Consider the following 25,165-nt stretch of genomic DNA (forward strand, 5'->3'; position numbering starts at 1 on the left):
ATGGTACACGGTAAGTGTTGTGAAGGATCAGATTAAACCGAATATATATATTTATTTATGGATATATATTGAATAGTATTTGTATATCGTTTGATATCCCTTGTATATTCCTTGTGCATATACACGGAATATTCCTTTATTCTACTACAGCCCATAATAGTTCATTCTCTTATTGGACAAAAGGACCAGGCGCCAGGGACCAGCCCCTGGCGTTCAAGTTCAAAGGTACCGACGAGACATGCCCTTACTAGCCCCGGCTCCGCGCAGGAATACGGCTACCGAAAGCAGAGTGGCACTATTTGTCCACCGTGCATATAAATATGGCGCAAGAAATGTAGAATTCCTCTTAGTCCTTTACCCTTCTACCCAACTAAGTAACAGAACGTGAAGCCTCACCCCACGATACCGCGTGCGGTGTAGTATGGCCTGTTTGGCCTTAGAGTAGCATTGAGACCTCGTGCGAATTAATAGCTGAATTGCCAGAGTTTGGCACCGTATTTCTATTAAGTAATAATAGTCTATTATGTATGGTGCATCGTGCGGTTAGAGTTCTAAAGTGAGCAGCACCCCCATCGCTTCCTCGTGTTATCTAGAGTCTTAACCAGGTTGGGCAGACCACACGTGGTGCTTTCATCCGAGGAGTTCTAGGCGAGGACCGAGTGGACCTGTACATTGGATTACCTACCCGACGACTGCTGAGCCCTATGCGGCATGGAATATATATTTGCTTTGGTACTTTGATTTGTGGAGCGGATAATCGCCAACACCGGTGAGTGTTGGATCTACCCCGAAAGGAGTCAAGGTGAGACGGCGCTCAGACCAGACTGAGGTCGCCTCGCTTCTTCTTCACTGTGGAGCTACAGCTACAGCTACAGCCTCCAAGAGAGCCAAGGTGTATTCATCTGTGGATCAAGATTCTACTGCACTGTCTTCTGTACGTGAAGTCTCCCTAGAAATCGTTGACCAGACGGGATACTGCCGACGGCTCTCCTACCCCCCCTACTGGCTTACAACCGGCAGGACCCCTACAGTATATCCAGCTATAATCATTAAGTGACCATAGATATAATTCCCTAAGAGCCAGGTTGTATACTTGCTTCCTGCGTAACCAGAGATTGGACATTCAGTGTTGATTTGCCTACGAGTACTCATTTGCCTTACAAGAGCATTCAAATCATAAATGTAATGGTGAATATTATATGTACCTTTTGCTATATATTAAATATTTGATTATTACCTTTGTGTGGACCTGGTTTCATGGTGGGAAAGTGTTCATCATATTTAGATATCGTGTACTGTATGGCCAGTAGTTAAAGTACATAAAGCGGTGGTGGTTTAATGATACCATACTTATCAATACAGTCAGGGAATTGTACCCCTCAGTTACAGTAAGACAGATCTAATGATGAACGGTAAGGCAGATCTAATGGTGGATGGCAAGACAGATCTAATGGTGAAAAGTAAGACAGATCTAATGGTGGATGGTAAGACAAATCTAATGGTGAACAGTAAGACAGATCTAATAGTGGATGGCAAGACAGATATCATGGTGCATGAGGTCCATTGTATTTGTGTTCCAGAACAAATTGTTCAGGCAAAACAGTTGGCGCCAGTTTTGCTCCTAACTATGCCTCTTCCTTTGACTCTGGGAGGAAACGTTCATCTTTGGTCTTAGTCCTTCCAACCCTCATCAAGACAAGATTATCTAGTATGGAAGGTATATAGATGACTTGATATTGTGCTACAGTGGCGACTTTACAAGACCTTAAGGAATTCCACAGCTACCTTAACTTTACCTGTGACAGTGTGGAACTCTCTTTAGAGCACAGCAAGGGGGAAATAAACTTTCTGGACCTCAAAATCACAAAAACATCCCTCAGGGGAGCTGCGTACTAGTTGTTGGGCAAGGATACAGACCATAATACCACTCTGCATGCTGACAGTTTCCATGCACCTCTCTTTATCAATTCCGTTTTGGACAATTTCAGTGCCTTCACATCTGTAACCAAGAGCAGGACTTTGATCTGCAGAAATAAGGCTACAGTTTTCAGAGCGTGGGTATAAACATAATGATTTGGAAACATCATAGGGGACATATTGTAGTCCTTTTCAACAAGTTAATATAGGTCTTTGAGGTCTCCTAAACATGTCTTGGAAGTTTTTTTGATGAAAGAAAAACACTCTGCATTCTATCAGCCTCTATACCCCTCTGTTTCAGTCCTGTTCTCAACAGGCTATTTCTGTGTCTGTAACGAACAAGCTGATGTTATGGTACAAATATGATAATTATCGTACATCTAGCAATGGTGCATGAGCCTGTAGGCTACCATCAGAATGAAATTCAGATCCAACTTTCAGACTAGACGTTGCAGATCAAATATGACTCCAGATTAGGGTGACCAGGTCAAAATTGTTCAGTCGCAGGACAGCAGCACAGCTTTTGCGGGACACGTAGGTGAGGGAAAAAAATATATGATATATTTATTGAAAAAAAATGTATTGCTAATTAAAATGAAAGAAATGTATTTATTATTTAAATGCCTTTATTCCATATTCGACGCCGACGGTAGGCTATATAAATAGCAGATTTTGTTATTAATCTTATTAAACTGTAGATGCTTCACCTAGCACCGGGATTTGTGACTGCACAAAATAAGCACTGCAGGAGGATCTTCTCACTGAGAACACACAGCCTGCGTTTAACTTTTTTTTCTTCTTTCCCCTCACGCATTAAACGTGCCCTGGCTGGCTGGCTCGGCGAGGCTCTCTCTCTCCACTCTGTAGCCTAGACCGGCTCTACCAGACCCGGTGTCTATGGGGGCAGTGGCGGGCGAGGTGGTGAGCGAGGTGTCTCGCCGGAGTCATGGAGTATTATTAGCAGTTTAAAGACAGCGCAACTGTCTTTCCGGTATGTCAAGTATTTGAGCCGTGCCGTTTATTAAAGTCGACGCATAAATACGGCAATTTGGGGGTAGAGGTGTGTGTTCACAGGCAGAGGGTCGGCGGACAGGCAACAGGCTTTTGCCCCGAGCGGGCTTCAAACCGTCAACATGGCTGCACGAGAGAGCAGTTCAGCACTTGGACAGCGTGACAAATGCACCCATTTCATTGGCTGTCACTCTGTTACACCTATACACAGCTGGTCCCGCAGGGGTAGAGGTGCAGGTTTCTTCTGACTCGAATGACACTGACACACTTAATTGGAGCGAGGCATTAAATGAACAACATTTAAAAAAAATATATAATAATAATAATTATTATTATTGTTTTTACCATGATCTTTGAAATGCGGGACATTGTTCTGTTGCAGCGGGACAAACTTCCCATTATCGGTGGTCACCCTACTCCAGATCCAGCAATAGCATAGAAATATTGTCTTTAAAAATGTTGTCAGAAACATATTTTAAGTTCAACATTAGCTAGAAAATATTTACATGCCAGCCGCCATCTTGTACATGCGCCTTTTATTAAAATATCTTCACATGCACATACTCGTTTAATCTCTTAATGTTCAATGGCCCGGGCCCTCTTGAGGGCGATTTGCCCACCGGCGCGACGCGCCACTTTGACGACGACCTCTAGCGGCTATATAGAGACAATTAAAGCCCTATTTGTTGCCTGTCGATTGCCGTTTCAGGCAACAAAATCCGTTCAGTGGTTCTCAAGTTACATGCCGATATGTGAGGCGTACGCCAAAGTACACAGCAGTACACAGTTTTTTGAGTACCACCCCCGACTCCCGGGGCTCTAGCTCCGTCAATCATTTGGCGATCTCGAAAATTATTGGACAGGGTTGTAACCAACGAAACCCAATGTGGGAATCTGCGAATCAGGGATCTAGGTGAAAAGTCACAAGCAAAAACAGGAAGAGAAAAAAACGCCGAATGCATTGGAGTCAATGAGAAAACTGAAACCTGCAGAGCTTTATTTAATTTTTTTATCAAAATCGCTCCTAATCACTCATTTCTGAACGGATTTCTATGACATTTGGACATGTACTACATAGGACTTCAGGCTATGGAGCAAGGTTGTTTTCCAGCTCATACCAATTTTTTGGGAAATACTATATTTGGATATTGCAACTACTACAGAAAAATTTGAGTAACATGTTTTTCTACAACTCAAGTTCAGACCTATGTTGCTCTATGTTATCTTTCAAAAGAGACCAGGCTTATGCATGTGCTATAAGTATAAAGTATAGTATTTTGGTTTGCAAAAAAAGTATGCAGTCCTCAAACGAAAACAAAAATGGCAATTTTTTGGGGCGCCTGTTAAGAGGTTAAAGAAGGAGGTTTCTTGTCTGAACTGCAGAAAAGGCTCAATGTACATGTTTACATGTTCTCAGTGTTGGGACAACCCTTCATTCTGTACAATGCAATAGAAAAGGAAAAGGCAATTTTCACAATATGTCCCCTTTAACCCTTGAGTCAATCTTAAAAAAAAAAACACTACCTGTCTCCCTAGTGACCGAAACTGCGATCTCAGTAAAACATATATTTTTCATGTATTGTTCCAATTTTCTTTCATGAATATCATTATTAACTTTAGTCCTCACCATACATATCGAATATTTATTCATTTTCAGGATTTTAACCATTTCTTAAATTAGGGTTAGGGTTAGGGTTGGGGTTATGGTTAGGGTTACCCTAGGGTTACCCTAACCCTAACTCTAACCCTAACCTGTCCAGTTGTGCGACTAAGGTGAAAGGTGTGACACTTGTTGTTCACACGCTTAACTCATTCAGCGCCACTCATGATGATAGTCGGGTTAACTCGCAGACCGTTCAGCGCCAGACCAGAGTATAGTCAGGTTTTAATCGTTATTTCTTTTATTAGCGATATCCATTCATTTTCATCCATCCAGCCTGATGTTATCATTGGGAATGGGTCTGAGCTTGCAAAAGGGCAAATACCGCTGCCTACGCCTTCCAGCTGGTATTGCACTCCATTAGAAATGGTGTTGTTTCTTTTCTGGGATGATCCGAGCCATGCGGGCAGGGTTTAAATACTCAGGCGAGGTAGGCATATACAACGATGGCATGGAACAGTAACCCCGCCCGCCCGTTCGTGTGTACCGCTCGGTAATGTGCGACGGACCTCCACAAGCAGTATTTGGAATGGTGATCAGATAATTGGATTATTTATTTTGCATTACATCAGATACAAGGTAAGAACACTATCTATAAATTTGATCGTTGATCTGATATTTATTTCTACCCCGATCTACGCTGTCTCTGTGTGTGTATGTGTGGCTGTGTGCCGTTGGTGGCAGGAGGGGGGGGGGGGCACGGGCCAGGGCTCTTTTCATTCTTGCACGAGGAAGGATACTAATGATGATCTAGCGTTGATTTCAGGAAGATTCGATAATCAGGCGAAAAATTACAACGTGTTTAGTGTATTCCACTATTACTATTGCTATTACTATTACTATTAGTGTATCGCGTCTTTTCCTGGGATTACTAGAAATCACCAAAACGATACTCGTATTCAAAACGGTATAAAACGTAAATGTACCGATGAAAAAACAATCCGTTTTGTACATGTTGACTGGAAGCAACTCACTGATAATCGACGGGTGTATTAGACCCATAGCTATAATTTAAGATATATTTTAAGCACTCACAAATCTCGCAGTCCCCCCATTGATTAAAGTGGTGGCGTTCTAGCGCCATCTCTCGGATTAAGCGATGGCGCAGAATGAGTTAATAGTGATTGTTTAAAAAAAAAAAAACATGGATTACTATAATGTGAGTCCAATATGTGATACTGAGCTACTTTTTTGGCATATACATACAATCTAGCCAACGCTATCCACAAACACACGTAAAAAAAGAGCTTTTTGACCAGAACTGCCACAAGGGTGACTCAATGGTTAAGTTAAATCTATGGATATGAAGAGTCTATCACAAACAAAAACTCACATAATTAAAATAAATAGTTTGTGTCGACTTTCAGTAAGCAGTCTGCTCAGATCCTAGAATATATTGCACAGTTATCCATCCCTGGAGATTACACAAAATGTTAGAACTGTTGTTGTGAAAATTACGACTAAAGCCCTTTGATGTCTATCCCCCTGGTTCCCTGAAAAGATTGAATAATCTACTCGGTTCACCCTGATTGGCCCATTAGTTAGTTGTCAGTAGTTGTAAAGGATATCAGCTAGCTAGTCCACAAACACGTAATTGCTATAGTTTAATTAATTGTAGTGGTTCAAAAACATCCACAGCAACTGTGACAATGTATTTATCACCTGCTAGCACTGTTAGCCAATGTCAACCTCCCATACATTTGAAAGCTTCAAGTATTATGATACTAACTAGACTAGATCTCCTTTCAATGACCAGAAGGCCACGCCCCCTCAGCATATTTAGTGTTGACTGTGCTCAGAGAGGGTGCACTTAAACAGCTATAACAAAAATCAAATGATACATCTGAAGCTGAGAAAACTGAGAAAATAATGATGAGTATAAGTACAGTAGCAGCGGTTAGTGTACTTACAAATCTAGGCAAATTTGACAAGTGGGTTCCAAGTAATTATTTCCTCGATACAAAAATGATGGCAATTATTTCCGATCTTTTACCATTACTGGAAAATGTTGTAGTTATTTTTTGCTGTCGTAGGCTTCTGAAACACCATATCTGACAAATGTGTCTGAGTCACCACATCTGACTAAAATGCCTCAGAATGAATTAATGAAAACTTTATTTAACTGATTGCAGAATGGGAACAATACAGTACGGCTCAATACACACAAAATGTTTAAGGGGATGCAGAGCAGAGAAAGACGTTTGTCTGTTCCAGGTTAGTGTATTATCGACAAAAATCCCAAGATATTTATATGAAGAGACCTGTGAGATGGACTGTGTGTGGATGACCACAGGCCTGTGGTCCCCAACACCTCTGGGGTCAAACACCATCTCCCCAGTCTTCTTAACATTTAAAACCAGACAGTTATTGTCGCACCAGTTTACAAACCTCTGGATTTCCAAATAATAGTCAGCTAGGTCACTGTCATTCTTAATTAGAGCTAAAATGGCAGTGTCATCAGAAAATGTTATGAAGCGGTTGTTAGGATAGATGCTTCTGCACTCGTTTGTATATAAGGTAAAAAGCACAGGTGAACTTACTATACCCTGGGGAGCTCCAGTGCTCAGGGTTCTAGATTCTGAAAGAGTGCCGTTAACACTGACCCGCTGTGTACGGTTAGTTAAAAAGGAATGATACCATCTTATAATGAGAGGGTGGACATTAAGCCCATTCAGCTTCTCAATTAAAAGGTGCGGCTGTATCGTATTAAAAGCTGAACTAAAATCTACAAAAGGCAAAAGGCAACAGGTTAATGCTTCCACGTTCGCGTTTCAAAACACAATTCATGAGTAAATCCAACTGTTGAAAGAGTGCCAACACAGATCCAAAAACAGTTTAACCTATTGGTAAACAAACGTTTTCTTCTCCTAAATGTGGATACAGCAGCGCAGCATCCACAAACTCGCAACAGCGCCACTATATGGCCAAAATAATACATGGTTTAACAAATGGTGGTTTAAATGCATTAACAAAAAGCCGGCGCGTTGGGCAGATGTCACCAGCTGTGTGAGAGCGCCCCCGCTGGTCATTGTTACCATTAACCATGCCCAAACGGCCCCCAAACGGCCCCCAAACGGTCCCTAAACAGTTGTTCCAGGACTTTTCATGGCTGTATCTGTATGTACTTGTTTTTTGAAAGGTTTTACCATTGTGATGTAAAACAGTATTGTTTAAAGACCGTACAAAAGGGGCACTTCACCCTCAGTTATTCAGTTATTCATGGAGCCATAATTACAACAACACAAATATGAAATGTCATCACTGGTGGCCATATCCAAACTAATTTACTCTCAATAACTGTCAAAGTAAATGAATGTGTGCAAAACTGTTTAGGGTGTTTGTGTATGTGCGTGTTTGTGTGTGCGTGTTTGTGTGTGTGTGTGTGTGTGTGTGTGTGTGTGTGTGTGTGTGTGTGTGTGTGTGTGTGTGTGTGTGTGTGTGTGTGTGTGTGTGTGTGTGTGTGTGTGTGTGTGTGTGTGTGTGTGTGTGTGTGTGTGCAGGGGCGGACCTAGCACATTTGGCGCCCTAGGCAAGATTCACCACTTTTTTATTATTATTTTTGTATTATTATTATTTTTTTGCTCTGCGCAGTTTTGGCGCACCCCTCTATATCTGCAACCATTATTTTTACATAAAAAAAACTCTAACAAGGGAACATTTCACGACCGTCGGTTGTGTGATAGTAAAGGGTTAACCCTCCGTCGTGTGGCAGTGAAAGGGTTAACAGTTATACAGTAAAGTACTGCACCTTTATTTTTTACAAGCAAGAACAAGAGCTAAGAATAAATGTAAAGTGCACACTAAAGAATTAAAACAAATAAACAACTTAGCTAACACACAATAATAATAATAATAATAATAATAATAATAATAATAATAATAATAATAATAATAATAATAATAATAATAATAATAATAATAATAATAATAATAATAATAATAATAATAATAATAATAATAATAATAATAATAATAATAATAATAATAATAATAATAACAAACAATAAAATAACGTGCAAATTTGCTTTAAAATAAAATTATGTATTGTAAAATATGTTACACATATATAATCAAAATATAATATGCTAAGTAAACAAACAAATAAATAAAAATTACAAATTCACTGTGTCTAAAGAACTATTTACATTCCACTCCCTATCACCACACTTCAAGGTTAGCCTGTAGCTCCTACTGGTTTCCATTTACAGTGCAATCCTTCTGGCCTTCCTCGCTGCAAAGCCATCAATCACATCAAATTGTCCAACTCCTGAGCCAGCTCCTTCCCATCCAAATCAGATTGCCCTCCATGGTTTAAGGTGTGTACAAGTGCCTCTGCTTGCTTCATCAGCTCTTGGTGTATAATACCTATTATATATATAATACCTATTATATAGCTTTGATTTTGAAATAGTAACGTGTCCAGGCGAGCAACGCGAACGACTTTAGCAAAATTCACACAGCGCTCCATAACGCAGCATTCAGGAATTAGCCCGGATCACTCTGAAACTATACAATATTCACCACGGGATAACACACAAACGTATACATGAAAAGAAAATGTACATGTTGGACGAGAAATAGTGACTGTCAAATGAGCCATAATATTGTCTCCAGCTATAATATAGAATATAGATATAGCTCTGCAAACATCGTGACGCACAGTGAAAATGCCTATCTTTTAGCGTGGCCCATTGACTACAGGATGAGGATAATAGCTGGCGCTGAATGAGTTAATAATAATAATAAATACATATTGTCTGCCAATTTACCAGGCTTCCATTGTATCTGAAGATGAACTGAAGAAAGTCACCACATGACTAAAATGGTAAATAAACGCACTATGACAGGTGTCAGATGTGGTGGTGACTTTCACAGGTTTATTGTGGTGTTTATTCTTTATTTGTGAATCGGCTGAAAATAACCTCAAGATTATAATACAAGATCCAAGATTGTGGAAGAAAGAAGTTATGTTGTTTGCTTCCTTGTATCAAGGCAAAAGTGGAACTTGTCTGGCATTTTACGTGTATATATATTTTGAACTCTTGCACTGTTTGTATTTCATGTGTTTTGGATAGACTACAGATGGAAATTAGCTTCTGCTAAATCTGGTGCAAACATATTTTCATGTAACAATGATTAATGTAAATGCACATTGTCTATAAATAAAAATAAATAAAAATAAAAAAAGACTAGTATGGTACTTTAAAGGTACAGTTTAACACCATAGGCTAATGAATATCCGTATTGCTCAGAGACAACTAATGTCCAGCTGATGATGTAAAGACATAAATGTGCAGAGACATAGTGAGAAAGACCATCACCGTGTCCCTCGTGTGAACACAATATGCATTATTGAGACATTTCAGAATGGCAGCCCGTCTCTCTCAACCTCGTCCCATTTCTCCATTTCTGCCTTGCACTATATAGTATTATATATTAGTACACTGCACAGTATTGTATATTGTATGGTAACTATGTCTATTCTGCATCGAACATTGTACATATGTCTAAACTGAACACTGTGACCTCATTTTTTTACTTCTAATTTTACTATGTTATTTTATTTCATACTTATCTTGTCTTGCACAGTCTCTGGAGCGCAACAGTAAGAAGCATTTTGTATAAAAGTATTCTGTACTTCTGTATGACAACTATTAAAGAAACTTGAAACTTGAAACGTCTGTGTATCCAACCTAGCACTGCCAGATTATCCCCTCTCTTGCACACTTTAATCTACCATGTACTCAAGAGCTCAAACAAAATGTAACATTGAGTTGTTTAAAAATAAATAAAAAAAAGGGTGGAGAAAAAAAGAGAACGTTCTGACAAACACAGCATTTACATCGCTCGCTAACATCCCCCCCCCAGGCCGCAGCGGGCTGCGCCTCGTGGAAAACAGTCCGCTGAGAGGCTGTTACGTCGCTGACCTCAAAGCGCCTACCAGCTAAGTTGAACAACTGATAGGCTGTTTAATCTAACATACTTTCTCTCTCTCTTGTCCACGGCCACTGATAGGCAAGGCCTTGGATGGGTAAAGTGGTTTTCCCCCCAGCGGGGTGTGAGGAGTGTCAGACCTACTCCGCGTCGGAAGTGCTCCACTCAACCAGGGGCCTCTGCACAGAGTGGAAGGCGAGCAAACGTAGACTGCTCTCAATCTGACAGCGGTATGAAATTCTTTTCTTTTTTTTCAAATGAATTCACTTTCCCATTCTACAGCACTTTGATTATACACCATCATACACTCCCCCGACAGTTAAGAGAGTTAAGGGCTCTGGTCCCCCCCCCCCCCCCCCCTGTTGGACAAAATACTCTTGTTTCTCATCTCCGAGATTGGACCATTAGCTAGGTGACTTCTAACTGTTGGGGATGGGGGGATACTTTTCGAAAACACGCTAGCCACTTAGGCTATTTCTAAAACTGTATCAGGGAGCACAAAGCAGACCTAAGGGCATAGTGAGGAAGTCACGAGACAGAGGACAAAGAAAAGGAAGAGGAGGAGGAGGTGCGGGGGGAAAGAGGAAGGACAAAGGAATCACGTTAGTGGACCTTACCGTCCTCCGTTGGGACGTAGATGTTTAGGTAGAGGCAGTCCTCGTTTTGCTCCTGCATGTAGGTCACCACCGTATCCAAGTTGGCGGTGAACCACACGGGCAGCATGTCGTTGAGTAAAAAGCGGTCCTCCAAGAACTGAGGACACACGGGGGCGAACTGCGTGGCATTCCGGATGCCCGGCCAGGACGTGGGCGGCTCCGGCGGCTGGAAACGGCGCTCCCCGGTCGGCGCCAGAGCGTACGGAATTCCCAGGTATTGCTCCACAGGGCCCAGGATCTCGTTGGGCAACGTCACCTTCACACCCCGCAATTTCCCGTAATTTGTGGTAACCACGGGCTGGTGCTGGGTCCGGACGGCATCCAGGCAGACGGACAGAAAGCCGACCCAGAGCAGCAGGTTAGCCCAGGCTGCGGGCGCTCTGCCGGCCGTGGCGCAAGACATCCACATGGAAATTCGCGACATGCTCCTGGGCTTGCTGCACTGAGCCCCGGCAGGTAGGTTGTGGTTACGGTCCCGTCCCCCCCACCCCCCCGGTACGACTCGGGTGTCCCCGAACACCACCACAGCCTCCGATTATGCCTCCCGCTCCCTCCTCAGGCAGAGAGTTGAGGTGCAGATCCCTGGCCAAACAGAGGAGATGTTTCAACGCCCCCCATCCTGAGAGCCTGCGTCCAAGAACGGTGGCAGCCGTGCAAATTCCCCTGCCCTCCGCGGGAACAGGAGAGAATCTAAGACCAGGTCTCTGGGTCAGACCAGGTCTCTGGGTCAATCTCCAGAATGGTAGGATATTCTGCAGAAGGGAAAAGAGAAAACAAAAACAATTGTGACTATGCAACATGGAGACATTAAGGGTGCCTTCACACCTGCCTTATTTAGTCTGGTTGGATCAAACCCTGGAGCGTTCACCCCCTGTGGTGCGGTTTGTATGGGTTGGTGTGAAGACAGTAATCAAACTCAGGTCCATCACCAAACAACCAAAACACCAAACACAGGTCCACAGTCCTAGACATGGTCTAACTCTGCTTCCATTTTGAAGTACAGTATGAAAGCAATCCGACCAAGAGCAGAAAAATACCTGATTTGCGCATTTAATGAAGCTGATTGGGCAGTCATGAGGATATTATTTTCACTGCTGCTAAGTTCAAAATAGCCAAATAATGTTGTGATACTAAATAAATACCTCACATGCATAAGTCGTGTGTGTGACGTTAGCCTACAGTGGTGCATAATTAACCACTGACAGCGAACTGGAAAACATATAGTATTTCACAACACAAGTCAAGGTGGGGATCACAAGATAATTTTTGTGCACCTATGTTCATTAGGATTCAAGATGATGTCCAATAAAACAGAACGTTTTGGTTGGTTTGTCACTTGGCAATGTGAAACGTAACCGAACCAACAAAAACTGCAACAAAAGTAACAAATTTCACTTTTGATTCGGACCATTTCAACTAGGGGTGCACCGATATATCGGTCGGGTATCGGTATCGGCCGATAAGTGCCTTGTTGACTGCCATCGGCCTATCGGCCGATAAGCTCAAATGTGCCGATGGCAGTAGCCGATAAATATCCGTCAATTTGTGTCGCGTCAATCTGGTCCACACATTCAAACTTTGAAAAAAGTTTCAGTCAAGCGACCTGCACAACGCCGCCCCCACACACACACGCTACTGCATCAAAGTTACTACTTATGATTAACAAAGGCATTCGTTTTGTGGCATTAACGTTATATAGTTACACGTTCAATAACATCAGCGTATTTACCTGAACATAGCAAGCATTACTCATTCATATCTCAGTTCCTTCCTTTGCTCAGAGAGCCCGTACTGAATTGTACCCATTCTGCAATCTGTTAATAAAGTTTTCAATCAGACAAATGTATAGAAAAGCTTTTATTATAACATTCGTTGCAGTAAAATCATTATGCCTTGTTTAGTACTCCTGTGGAGCGCTGGTAGTCTACTCGTGGGCTGCGGGGAGCTAACTTTATTAGCTTTGTTGTTGAGCTCTCGTCAAAATCAATGGCGGACATCCGGGAAGTAAAAAACAAATAAGCGATTGCCGATTGGTGGTAAGAACAGCAGAGGCGGGTGCAAGCAGTGTGACGTAATTGGCAGAATCGACTGTCAATCAAAATAGTTCTGTTGCATTGCTTTGGTTGAGAGATAGTGCTCTCTTATTAAAACTAATACACAAGTATTGAGCAAGACAAGTTAGTCTGTAATGAAAGCCAGTGAGTATTGTATGACTCAGACTTCAGCAATAACCATGACTCATGAGCATTATAAAATAAAAACACACATGGCATGGTGGAATTAATACCATAAACATATTTCTTGATGTTTCCTTTTTTTAAGTAAGTAAAGAGGCCTATGTTCATATCGGTGAGCACAATTTGTAACACTAAAAGAGAGACGTGTAGCCTATTTATTTATTTAATATTTTATTTATTCATTTTATTATTATTATTTTATTTGTTGCCATGTCTAAAATAATAGTCAAGCATAGGGCTAAAACATTTTCATAAACAATAATATAATTTTTTGTTATATGGTTATAATAAAAGCGTTTCTATTAGAGCTGGGCCATTAACGGCGTTAACGTGCTGCTTTAACGCGAGACTAGTATTGCGCGATAATATAATTGACGCCGCTAATCTTTTTCTCAACGTTGGGTCTGTATTGTCCTTAAATACTTGCCGTAGTTCCCAGCTGTGGTACCAGGAAGTGATTGCACTACCGGAGCTGTAGTCAGAATAATGTGTTAAACTAAAGTAGTGGTCCGGTAATCATTGTTATACAGGTGAGGTTAAGAAGTCCTCAGGATATAACACAATTCGGCGATGAGGACGTCTGAATCTGCGCAATGCAAGAAAGAAGAAGTCCGTTGCAAGCTTTGTTTACATTATTAACGTTAGCGAGTTAGCATGTTAGCTCACGTTGCTCGAGTGGCACTGGGAAACATCTACAAGAGGAGGAAATCCACTTTACACACTAAAGGAAGGATCGACTGGACTATCGTGAGTGTTTACAACAGAAATGGCTTGGGTTATTGGAAATATTGGACCGTTTGATGACAATGTAGCCCCTTTCGTGACTGTGATGCACGGAGTGAATCCACAGTCACTTGCTCCTCAATAGGAAACCAACCTAGATTTACCATGAAGGACTGGTTCTGGCCGAACCGTTCGTTATACAAGAATCACAGAGACATTACAAAGGTACTCACAGTTGCACGAGGGTTTCGGACAGAGATACGGGATGGTTTGAAAGCTCTGCGTTGCTAATAAACATTTTAAATAATTTGTATAAACTGCTCAAAACAGCATTATTTCCGCCGTTGGGTGATCACAGCGCATGCGCACCATCCCGTATCTCTGTCCGAAACTGTGAGTACCTTTGTAATTTCTCTGTGATACTTGTATAACGAACGGTTCGGCCAGAAGTTATCTTTCATGGTAAATCTAGGTTGCTTTCCTATTGAGGAGCAAGTGACTGTGGATTCACTGGGTGCATCACAGTCACGAAAGGGGCTAATGACAATGTGGAGCAATATGAAATGAAAATGGGGGACCCTGATGTAAACAAGACAAACGTCTTTCTCTGGTCTGCATCCCCTTAACAATTGTATGTATTGAGCCGTACTGTATTGTACCCATTCTGCAATCTGTTAAATAACGTATTCATTCATTCATGGAACTGTTACACTGAGCTTGCACTGAATTTGTTGAGAAACCTGCTTCTGCAGCAGTCTGTGTGTCAGCAGCATTGTGAATTTAGAGATTCACTAAAAGACACATTGAGAGACAGGTTTGTGTGTGGATTAAGAAATGAAGGTGCACAGAAGAAACTACTGACAGAGTGATTTTACACTGGAGAGAGCTGTCAATATCAGTGTAACAATGTTAATGGCATCAAAGGAAGGGCACAGATAATTACGATAAATCTGGTTTTAAAAGAAACACTGGAAATTACAAAAAGAAGAGACATGTTCATGTTGAACAAGGAGATAGAACAGCTAGTGACTCCTCAGATGAAGAGGAGAGGATAAATCTCTTCCTCTGGTCATTATTTGGGTAGAACACTTTTTTTTTTTTTAGATTAATCTAGATTAATTCCAGGGTGCAGGTAGATTCATCTAGATTAAAAAATGTAATCTATGCCCAGCTCTAGTTTCTATACATTTGTCTGATTGATTGGTTGACACGTGTCATGTGAAATGTGCTATATAAATAAATCTGATTGATTGATTGATTGATTGATTGATTGATTGATTGATTGATTGATTGATTGATTGATTGATTGATTGAAAACTTTATTAACAGATTGCAGAATGGGTACAATACAGTACAGCTCAGTGGACTGGAGGATGAAGACCAGAAAAAGACTTTCGGCTTTTTTACATAAGGGTCCTCCATTTTCAATTCATCAAAACATTTAGAGACATACAAATATACAGTAGTTTCATAAAAAAGAAAAAAGAAATTATATTAAAAAATATATATAATATTTAAAAAAAAAATGCCAAAAATATCGGTATCGGTATCGGCCGATTGTGTTAGTTGAACAATCTGTATCGGTATCGGTGGCAAATTTTCATATCGGCGCATCCCTAATTTCAACCAATTTAGGTGTGCCCTAAGTGGGATATCCCTTCAAACTTGATCACAGTTGCCCCGTTAGAAGGAGTGGACTAACTGTTAACCTATTGACGCTCGGCGTCATTTGACAAGCCATTTCGACGAGTAACCACGTCCAGCTGTAAACACTAGCACAGCCATGGAGAAAATGCCACTAATTCCCGTCAGATGACCCGACAGCTTATATGAGAAATATGAGAAAAATAAACAGTGTAAACTATATAATTACCTCTGAATATAAAAATATGAGGTTTACCACAATGAAATGTAGGTTTGAGTGACATAAAAAAATATATATATATTATTATTATTAATATATATTATTATAATTTTTTTTATTTTTAATTTTTTTGGATGGAAGAGCCACACATTGACGGGCAAAGAGCCACATGCGGCTCGCGAGCCACGGGTTGGCTGCCCCTGCCCTAGACGCTCGCAAAGTGCTGTAACTTTCGTCTGTTCCAACGCGGCCCATATGTGGAATAACGTTCTAATTACATTTTCCTGAAGTCATTTTGAAATTTCAGAAACCGTGCCAGATAAAACTGGTACTTTTAGGAAAAGTCATTGAGTGACAGAGCTGGAGCTCGACCAAGTGACGAGGATACATTTATTGAAAATGCCTAGGGGTCATTTGACCCCTTGTCGGCTGTGCTAGTGTAAACGGTCCTGAACAGTCCATTTTGGATAATCAATTATTGCGGTAGACACATTACAAAAACCTTAAACACTAATTTTCCGTGTGATTTTTATACATTTTGGACCTGTACTACATAAGACTTCAGGCTATGGCACTGTTATGTTTTCCAGCTCCTACCTCTCAGCTGGAACCCAAAAACAGGAATCTGGCAACAAGTCAAGACAAAAGTAAGGAGCAAATATTTTATTTCAGTGTGTTCAAACCTCTGTTTCTCTATTATATTAGCAGTCAATGTGATTTTTCTTTATTGTGTAAGAAACCTCAGAATGTTACTGTTATGTGTGGGTGTGTTTGTACCCTGATCAGGTGTTCCCCAGTGTGATGTGTAATGTCTGGTTGTAGTTCCCTGTTCTGGTCTTGTAGTTCTTTGTCGTTTCCCCCCAGGTGTATCCATTTGTAATCAGCCCAAGTGTTTCTTGTCTCGTCGTCCCCTTGTGCATATGTGCTCTGGGGGGGGGGCAAGCGGACAGCTGACCAAGCGAATACTGACTCGACATTTACTCTGATCTTATACCGTCCTCTGCCAGCTCTATTTGTCTATGGAGATGTTCCCCTTATTTGCAGGGCTATAACTTTTTAAATTGTATTGCTAAATTGACATTACTATGGCCCATTCAACATCAAGTATCTATCGTTTAGGATGTAGCAACGTTCTACTTTTTCATTCACACATTCATACTAAAATATGGTCTAAAGTATAAATATGTTTTTATCGTTTTCTGCAGCATTCCATAGAACGTGAGTTATAGCCACAAATACATATATTAGATCATCAAATGTAGTTTGATACCGATTGACGTCAGATAAAAAATTTCAATTGTACAAGGTCCTAATCGTCATGCATCATCATCTGCTGGTGACCGGGGGGGGGGGGGTTTATAAGTCCGTGGCCGACGTTAAATGATTCATGTACTATGGGTGATATGTTGATCGGAGCAGTGTGTATGTTTAATAATAATCAAACACGCTGAAACTCACCGCGGCTTCCTCTGACCGTTGGGTGATCAGTGTGGAGCAGAAATATCGCTATTATGGGATGCTGTCATATGCGATCCATTTCCAGGTTGTATACTACTATGTCCAAATCATGTTGTTTATCGAGTTATTGGCAATGGATCGCTATCCAGTGTATCAAGCTGGAGTCCCGCTAACGATAGCGAGTGGCCGGACGAAATATGGGTGAGCACCACTTCCGGCGCGTCACTTCCGGTTTTGGCGATTCGCCGATCGGCCACCAGATGGCGGTCTTGAACCGTTGGAGAGTTGAGAGGAGATCAACAGCAAATCTCAAGTCTCCGTGGGTGAAATATGATTGCCATGACGGATTTTTGAAATATTGATCTCAAAGACGCTGTACGACGTCATTGGCAGATTACGCATGGCGGAGAATGACGTGTTAAGTCGTCCTTGGCGATTAAAGGGTTAACGTTACCCCGTTTCCAACGTTAAGTCGAGTTAATTCATACTACACTAGTACACGTATGATCAATCCAATAATGAACACATATATATATCTTGTCATTTTAAACAAGTTACCATTCATTCATTCATCCATTATGCGTCACCCGCGGCAAAATTAAATGTTATAGTTCAACAACAACACGCTGTTTTGAGAGAGCGAGAGAGAGAGCGAGAGAGAGAGCGAGAGAGAGAGAGAGAAAGAGAGAGAGAGAGAGAGAGAGAGAGAGAGAGAGAGAGAGAGAGAGAGAGAGAGAGAGAGAGAGAGAGAGAGAGAGAGAGAGAGAGAGAGAGAGAGAGAGAGAGAGAGAGAGAGAGATACTGCATTAACTCACTTTGTTTAGTTGAAATGTGGTCCAGGAGGGCTTGATAAAGTGTATATGTCCCAGGGTTTCCGTTAGAAAAAATTGTTGCCGGCCTCAGTGTCTACTGGTCAAATGAGAGAAATTCCGGTCTGAGTTTATTGAGCTTAAAAACAATTGATAGGCAAAATAATGACAACAAAACAAAAGAATGACATCATCAAGGCATGTAGATTTATAATATTTTTACTTAAAACTAGGCTACTTTTGCGTATACAGTCATTATATTCCAAATAAAATAAGTCCAGAGACTCCGTGCTGCTGCCGACTTTAAATCAAATAGGTGTCTGTGGGCAGTCGCCCGACATTAATAAACAGCAGTCTGTTATAATCACATTTTTATGAGCTAACGAATTACGTTATATTGGACATTTGTATTAATTATATCAAGCGAAGAACTGAGAAATTTGGCAGAGAGAGACGGCAACATTATCGTGGGTTTGCGTGACGACTCTCTCTCTCCACCTCCCAATGACTTATTTGCGAGAGTATGTCGATGCAGAGCAGCAGATTCAGCTGTTTTCTGGCTCTATCTGGGGACCGCTCAGCAGCGCCCCCCACCCAACAGCTGAATTGCCAATGGCTGAATTGGAGTACTGCACTGTGCCGCTGCAGCTCCGGCTCTGCAGCTGCACATGCACTCGCAAACCCAGCACTAAGCTCTTGCTGACAACGTCGTTGTCATTATTAGAAGCAACGATGAAACAAATGTAATGATTGTTTCGTTCATCGCATAGGCTATTTAATTTTAGCCTATTTTAATACAATTCAAATAATCAAATTGTGCTTAGAGGGAATTATTTTCACCGGACATTAAGACCGGAGAGATTAAATATGTCGGACTTCAACAAATTTTGCCGGTCAAATACCGGTAATTACCGGCTAACGGAAACGCTGATATGTCCACTGTCCCACAGTCCCAGACTGTTGATGTATATCCACTGTTCAGACTGCATCCAGCTAGCCAAATAGCTTCTTGTTAGCCAAGTTAGGCACCACGTCGAACAGCCTGCAAACTACCTGGCGTTCTATCGCCCTGCTCTAAGACAAACTCTAACCTTAACCAGCCCCTAACCAGTGTAGAAACTGTCGTCGGCCAATCAGAGAGCGTCTCCGAGAAATGCGGCTACGGAAAGTATACACGCTGCTTGCTTAGATGATATAGATCGCTTGAAAACACGCCCGGCTTCCATCATATTACATCATATTTCAACGCACAGTGCGTTACGTGCGTTGACCTATTTGATTGGCTGCGAGGATACAGCGATGAAACCAGTGCACACCCTATCGTGCGCGATATGTCTCGCCCCGGCCTGAGAGGTAGTTACTAGTGACTTCCTGTGAATGAAAAACTATTATTTATATTTGATATATTAACGTTATATTGTGCATTGGAAACACAAACATACTTAAAATGAGTAAATATTATTCATTTTAAACATGTTTATTTTATTTCTAGGGCTCTAAAAAAATATATATATTTTCTTCTTCTTCTCTCTTTTAACCAGGGAGGGCGGCGCTCTACTATGGACGAACCGCCACTGGTCAATGGTAACGTAATAATTTCAAAAGAGACCAGGCTCATGCATGTGCTATAAGTATAAATCGCAAATGACTGTGGGTATGCAATCGTCAGGCGTTTTATGCTAAATGTGGGGTAAGCTGAAGGGGTTAACATAGCGAGGGAGTTCATGTAGGTACTGTAGCTCTTCATACAACTTCAAGGAATTCTTGGCCCTGTGTACATGATGTGTACATTCATGACCCCCATCCACAACTCATATGCACACACCTCCAGACAATCTAGCATTCAATGACTTAACGATTACATAGTGGAAACAAGGGCAGCACTGTTAACCTGTTAAGCCCGTAAGTCCCCCTTTAGGGCCCCCTGCTTTTCTTTATCATAAATCAATCAATAGAGACTGTTACAAAGGGTCAGATTAAACCGAATATATATATTTATTGCTTGATATCCCTTGTATAATATTTGTATATCGTTTGATATCCCTTGTATATTATTTGTATATATACACGGAATATCCCTTTACCTGTGCACAAACCAGAGTAATATTCGCTCTCCTATTGGACAGCGACCCCCAGGCGCCAACGACCAAGCCCCCAACGGCAAGTTCAAAGGCAACTCCGGGCATGTCGCAACATGCCCAGAGTCTGCGCAGTAATACGAGACAGAACTGAGGTTGGCACTAGATATTCACCTTACGTATAAATACGGCGCAGGTGTAAACAGCAGTAGTTCATTCAGTCTTACCAAAACCTTAATGCCTTCACCACGCATACAACGTGCAGTGAAGTGAGCAACCTTGCATCTAAATAGAGCATTGAGAACCGCGTGCGAATAGAATGCTAGAGTGTCAGAGTTTAACGCAGTAACGTTGAGTTCGACTTAATCTAATGTGAAGTAATAGTCGATCATTTATAGTGTATCGTGCGGCTACAGTTCTTCAGTGACCAGCATTTCCATCGGTTCGTCGTGTATTTAGCTATTGCACTTATCCAGGCTGTGCGGCCTAAATCCGTGCCCACACCCGAGGAGTCCTAGGCGAGAACCGTTGGATATGTACACCGGAGAACCTACACCGGCGACTGCAGAACCATTTCTGGTTGGATTATATTGCTTTGGGACCGTGACCACTGGAGAAGAGAACCGTCGATCCCATTGTCGTTTGGGATTTACCCCCGTGAGGATCATCACTCGGGCCCGCCTCTAGGAAGAGGCTGGCTAGCTGTCGTCAATGCTATTCGAGCATACTGGATTATAGCTGTTGCTTTGTCTGCTGATCAAGGGAGTACATGCACCGGCTCCTGTATCTGGAGCCTCGTTATTCCTCGTTGACCCAGACTTTGTACCCGAACATTCCTCTACCCCTACCGGCCTTACACCCCGGAGGGAACCCCCCAGCGTCTCCAGCTGGTACCAGTGTGCCCTATGTAATTGCTATACCACAGGTGGCGTCAGCTTAGACCCATCCTAGTATTCATACTATTCTCATTGACTTATGCTCTTGACTGACTTTACGTGTGTTCTTCGCCATACAAGCGCAAGCCTAATTCTCAATCTGTAACCTAACGTTGCTTAATAATAATAAATACCCTCCAAATAGAACTTTATGTGTCAATGCCGTATTCTTGTGTGGGTGTTCACCATATATATTCATGTACTGTATGGCCAGTAATTAAAGTACATAACTAGTAGTGGTTTAATATATCACAATCTTTAATACAGTCAGGGTATTGTAACCCCTCAGTTACAATTGGTCCTTCGAGCCGGAGGGTATCAGTGTAATATTTAATATAATATTGATATTAACCATGGCCAGCGGTGAACACTCCCCAAGCGGCTCTCCCAAGCTAGAACGCCCGCAGCGCAAACGTCAGCCACATCCCTATCTGGAGGAATACGCTGTCGTTCTACTACCTAGCTTATCTAAACAGACGTTAAATGCGGATAAAGCGGATAGTCAAAGCATGTCAAATCCTATCGACCAGGCGACCCTGCCAGTAGAGACCCCAGTGGGTTCTAACGAAACTGACCAAGCTCACGGGGGGGACCAGGTGGGACATGACATGACTATACCTCCAGACAACGTCAACGGGATAGTCCCCGGAGAGCTCCAGGATAAAGAAAGCGCTCCAGGGACAGAACCCGACACACCACCAGAAGAGAAGCGCGCCCAGGAGATGGACCTCGGGGCGCGCCAGGAGAACAGATCTCCAACGAGCACTGTCAGAAGCCGATCACCTCCGTCAGTGTCATCCCCCAGCGAGGCGGACCAGATACTGGCGCAAGCCTTCATCGCCACCCTGACAGCCTCCACCGAACGCGATCGACTTCAGGGTGAACGCGATCGACTTCAAGCACAGATGCTTAGTGAGCGCGAACACTCTGCCATGGAACAAGAGCGCCTCCGGGCGCAACAATTAAGTGAGCGCGAACACTCTGCCATGGAACAAGAGCGCCTCCGGGCGCAACAATTAAGTGAGCGCGAACACTCTACCATGGAAAGAGAGCGCCTTCAGGCTCAACAGACGAGCGAGCGCGAACAATCAGCAGCGGAACGAGAGCGCCTTCACGCGCAACTCCAAGCGCAAGCCCTTAGTGAACGCGAACACTCTGCAACCGAGCGAGAGCGCTTCCAGGCGCAACAAAGGAGTGAAGACGACCGCATAAGACTGGAGACCAGACGCCTTCAGACGGAAGAGAACATTGAAAGAGACCGCGCCAATGCACAGCGCGACGCCGCCAATGCACAGCGCGCCGCCGCCCATGCCCAGCGCGAAGCAGAGCGCGACGCCGCCCATGCCCAGCGCGAAGCAGAGCGCGACTGGCTGCAGGCGCAGATGATAGAACAATTGATTGCCAGGGCGACACCCCCTCTCTCCGCACGGAGCTCCCGGACATCATCACGACAAGGGTCTAGGGCACCTTCCCCTACCCGACCAATCGACCCGGAACCCGGCCAACAGAAGGATCCTATCTACGTCTCCGAACCCCCTCCCCGACCGGTCCATACGAGACCCAGCCACCGGGAAGAACCGGCCTACGCAGCCGAGAGACTGAATAGAAGACTTCAGGACCTAGAAGAGGAAGAGGAAGAGGAGGAAAGTCAAGCCTACCAGCAGCAACGTACTCAGGACCAGGAGGCCCAGTACAGCCCAGACTTCAGCCCCGAGTCACTGCGCTACAAACCCCCGACTCAACTCACGGGTGAGTTTGACGTACAGTCAGCACCAAGGAACAGCACCTGGGTACCCGGCCTCTGGTACCCACCAAGTACCAGCCCACGACAACACGTACAGGGAGACTCGCCCAGGAGGCCTCTTCCCCTACGATCACCAATGTGCCAGCCATCCATGGCATCGTACCTTGGCACACCGACGTTCCCAGACTTTATGCACGAGGACAGAGCACAGTACACGGAATTACGAATGTGCTTGGAGACTATGATGTCCGACGTCCCTGATGAGTCGTACAAATATGCCATCCTCCTCAAGCATCTCAAGGTGCCCAGAGCGCATAATATAGCGCTGGCATATTCCAACTCAAGCACCCCATACTCCGCGGCTCTAGTGGCCCTCGACCAGCGTTATGGATGCATATGGGACTACGTGATACAAGAAATAAGAGATATCGACCGCCTCCCCCCAGCCAAAGACAATAGAGCATTGGATGACCTCTCTATCAAGGTACAATCCCTGGTAGGGATGCTGGGGTCCCAAAAGGAGAAAGGGAGATATGAACTATATGCTAACTCTAATGTGGAACGAATACTAGAGAAGCTCCCTCCAGCCCGCCAAGATCGCTTTCGGCGGCAGAGAGACCACCGTGATCCCGACGGTCCCGAGCCATCCCTCCTAGACCTGGCCGCCTTCCTCGCAAGGGAAGTCAGCAGCCTACGACTGGACACGTTCGTGTGGAGTGGACCAAGCCCAAGAGATGGACCTCGGAGATCTAATGATAACCGCCGGTCAGTGACCGTTATGCACCAAGCCGAGTCAGTGCCGCAGCACAAGAACCACAGCACCCCCCCGACGAAGGGGAAGTGGAAGATTGTATGCCAGTACTGTGAAAAGGAACATTGGCTGTCTCAATGTGACACTTTCAAGAAGATGACCGCTGACGAGGTGAGTCAGTGGATCAAAGCCAACCGTCGCTGCTTCCGCTGCGCGCGCAGCCATATGGCAGCCGAGTGCCGTTTAAAGAAGAAATGCAGCAAGTGCGACGGCGCCCACTTGGATGTCTTACATGACAGCAACAAGAAGAAACTCGTACCCCCAAGCAGCTCGAGAGTGAACGTCATGTATATCGACCCTGCGAGGAGCGGGAGCTCCCGAGTGCTCTTGAAAGTGGTCCGAGTGATATTAAGCTACGAGAACAAGGTCATGGACACTTACGCCGTCCTGGACGATGGGTCAGAAAAGACTCTCCTCCTCGCATCCGCTGCAGCCCGGCTGGGTCTGCGGGGGAGCGAAGAAACAATGACAATCCGTACTATTAGAAGAGACCTGAAGACCATAAAGGGTGAAAATGTCTCCTTCACGATAGCAGCAGTCGGGCAGCCCGAGAAGCAGTATAGGATTACTAACGCCTTCACCAGCCAAAACATAGGCCTGTCACAGTACACCTACCCCATCCCCAAGCTGATGGAAAAATACGTGCACCTACGTCAACTACCTATACCGCTCATCGACGGCGCCACCCCGACCCTGCTCATAGGATCCGACCACGCACACCTCATCGTCCCAACGGACCGGGTCCACATCGGGCCCAGAGGCTGTCCAGCAGCGGTCGAGACCCGCCTAGGGTGGACACTACAAGGCCTCCTCTCCGGGTCTTCCAACCGACCAGCAGCCACTCGCTGCCTCCACTCAAGAATAAAAGAAGAAGACACCACCCTCTTACAGCACGTCGAGAGGCTATGGACATTAGACGCGATGCCCTTTAAGAATGAAAATAAACTCGTTAGTTCAAAGGAAGACACTTATGCCATAACCCTCCTCGAGCAGAGGACAAAGAGAGTCGAGGTCAATGGAGTGATGAGATACGCAACTCCACTCTTGAGGCGAGAGGGTATGCCCACCCTCCACGCCTCAAAAGAAGCGACAGAGCGATATCTACTGAACACCGAGCGGCGTCTAGCCAAAGACCCCACTCAAGCCACTGTGTACCGCGCTGAGATTGACAAGCTAATCACAGCGGGACACATAAAGAAAATTGACATTCAAGAGGCCGACCAGACGACCGAATCATGGTACGTGCCCCACCACAAGGTCCACCACAACGGCAAGGATCGTATTGTGTTCAACTGCAGCTACCAGATCGGACTACAGAATCTGAATAA

The 25,165-nt window shown here is 43.6% G+C and overlaps 1 protein-coding gene across 2 annotated transcripts in view; it reads right to left on the reverse strand.

The window, feature by feature from the left end:
* nlgn4xa (neuroligin 4 X-linked a) overlaps positions 1–11,555 on the reverse strand; it is a gene marked incomplete at its 3' end in the record, with an annotated part of 239,292 nt that extends 227,737 nt beyond the window's left edge. For both annotated transcript variants that reach the window (XM_084335479.1, XM_084335478.1), the window contains exon 1: positions 11,140–11,555. In XM_084335479.1, coding sequence (XP_084191605.1) covers positions 11,140–11,245 — 106 coding nt within the window. In that variant the 5' untranslated portion in view covers positions 11,246–11,555. The remainder of the gene's footprint in view (positions 1–11,139) is intronic.
* Positions 11,556–25,165: the final 13,610 nt, after the last annotated feature.

Source organism: Notolepis coatsorum (genome assembly GCF_963971535.1).
Source record: "Notolepis coatsorum genome assembly, chromosome: 1".
Classification (NCBI taxonomy): domain Eukaryota; kingdom Metazoa; phylum Chordata; class Actinopteri; order Aulopiformes; family Paralepididae; genus Notolepis; species Notolepis coatsorum.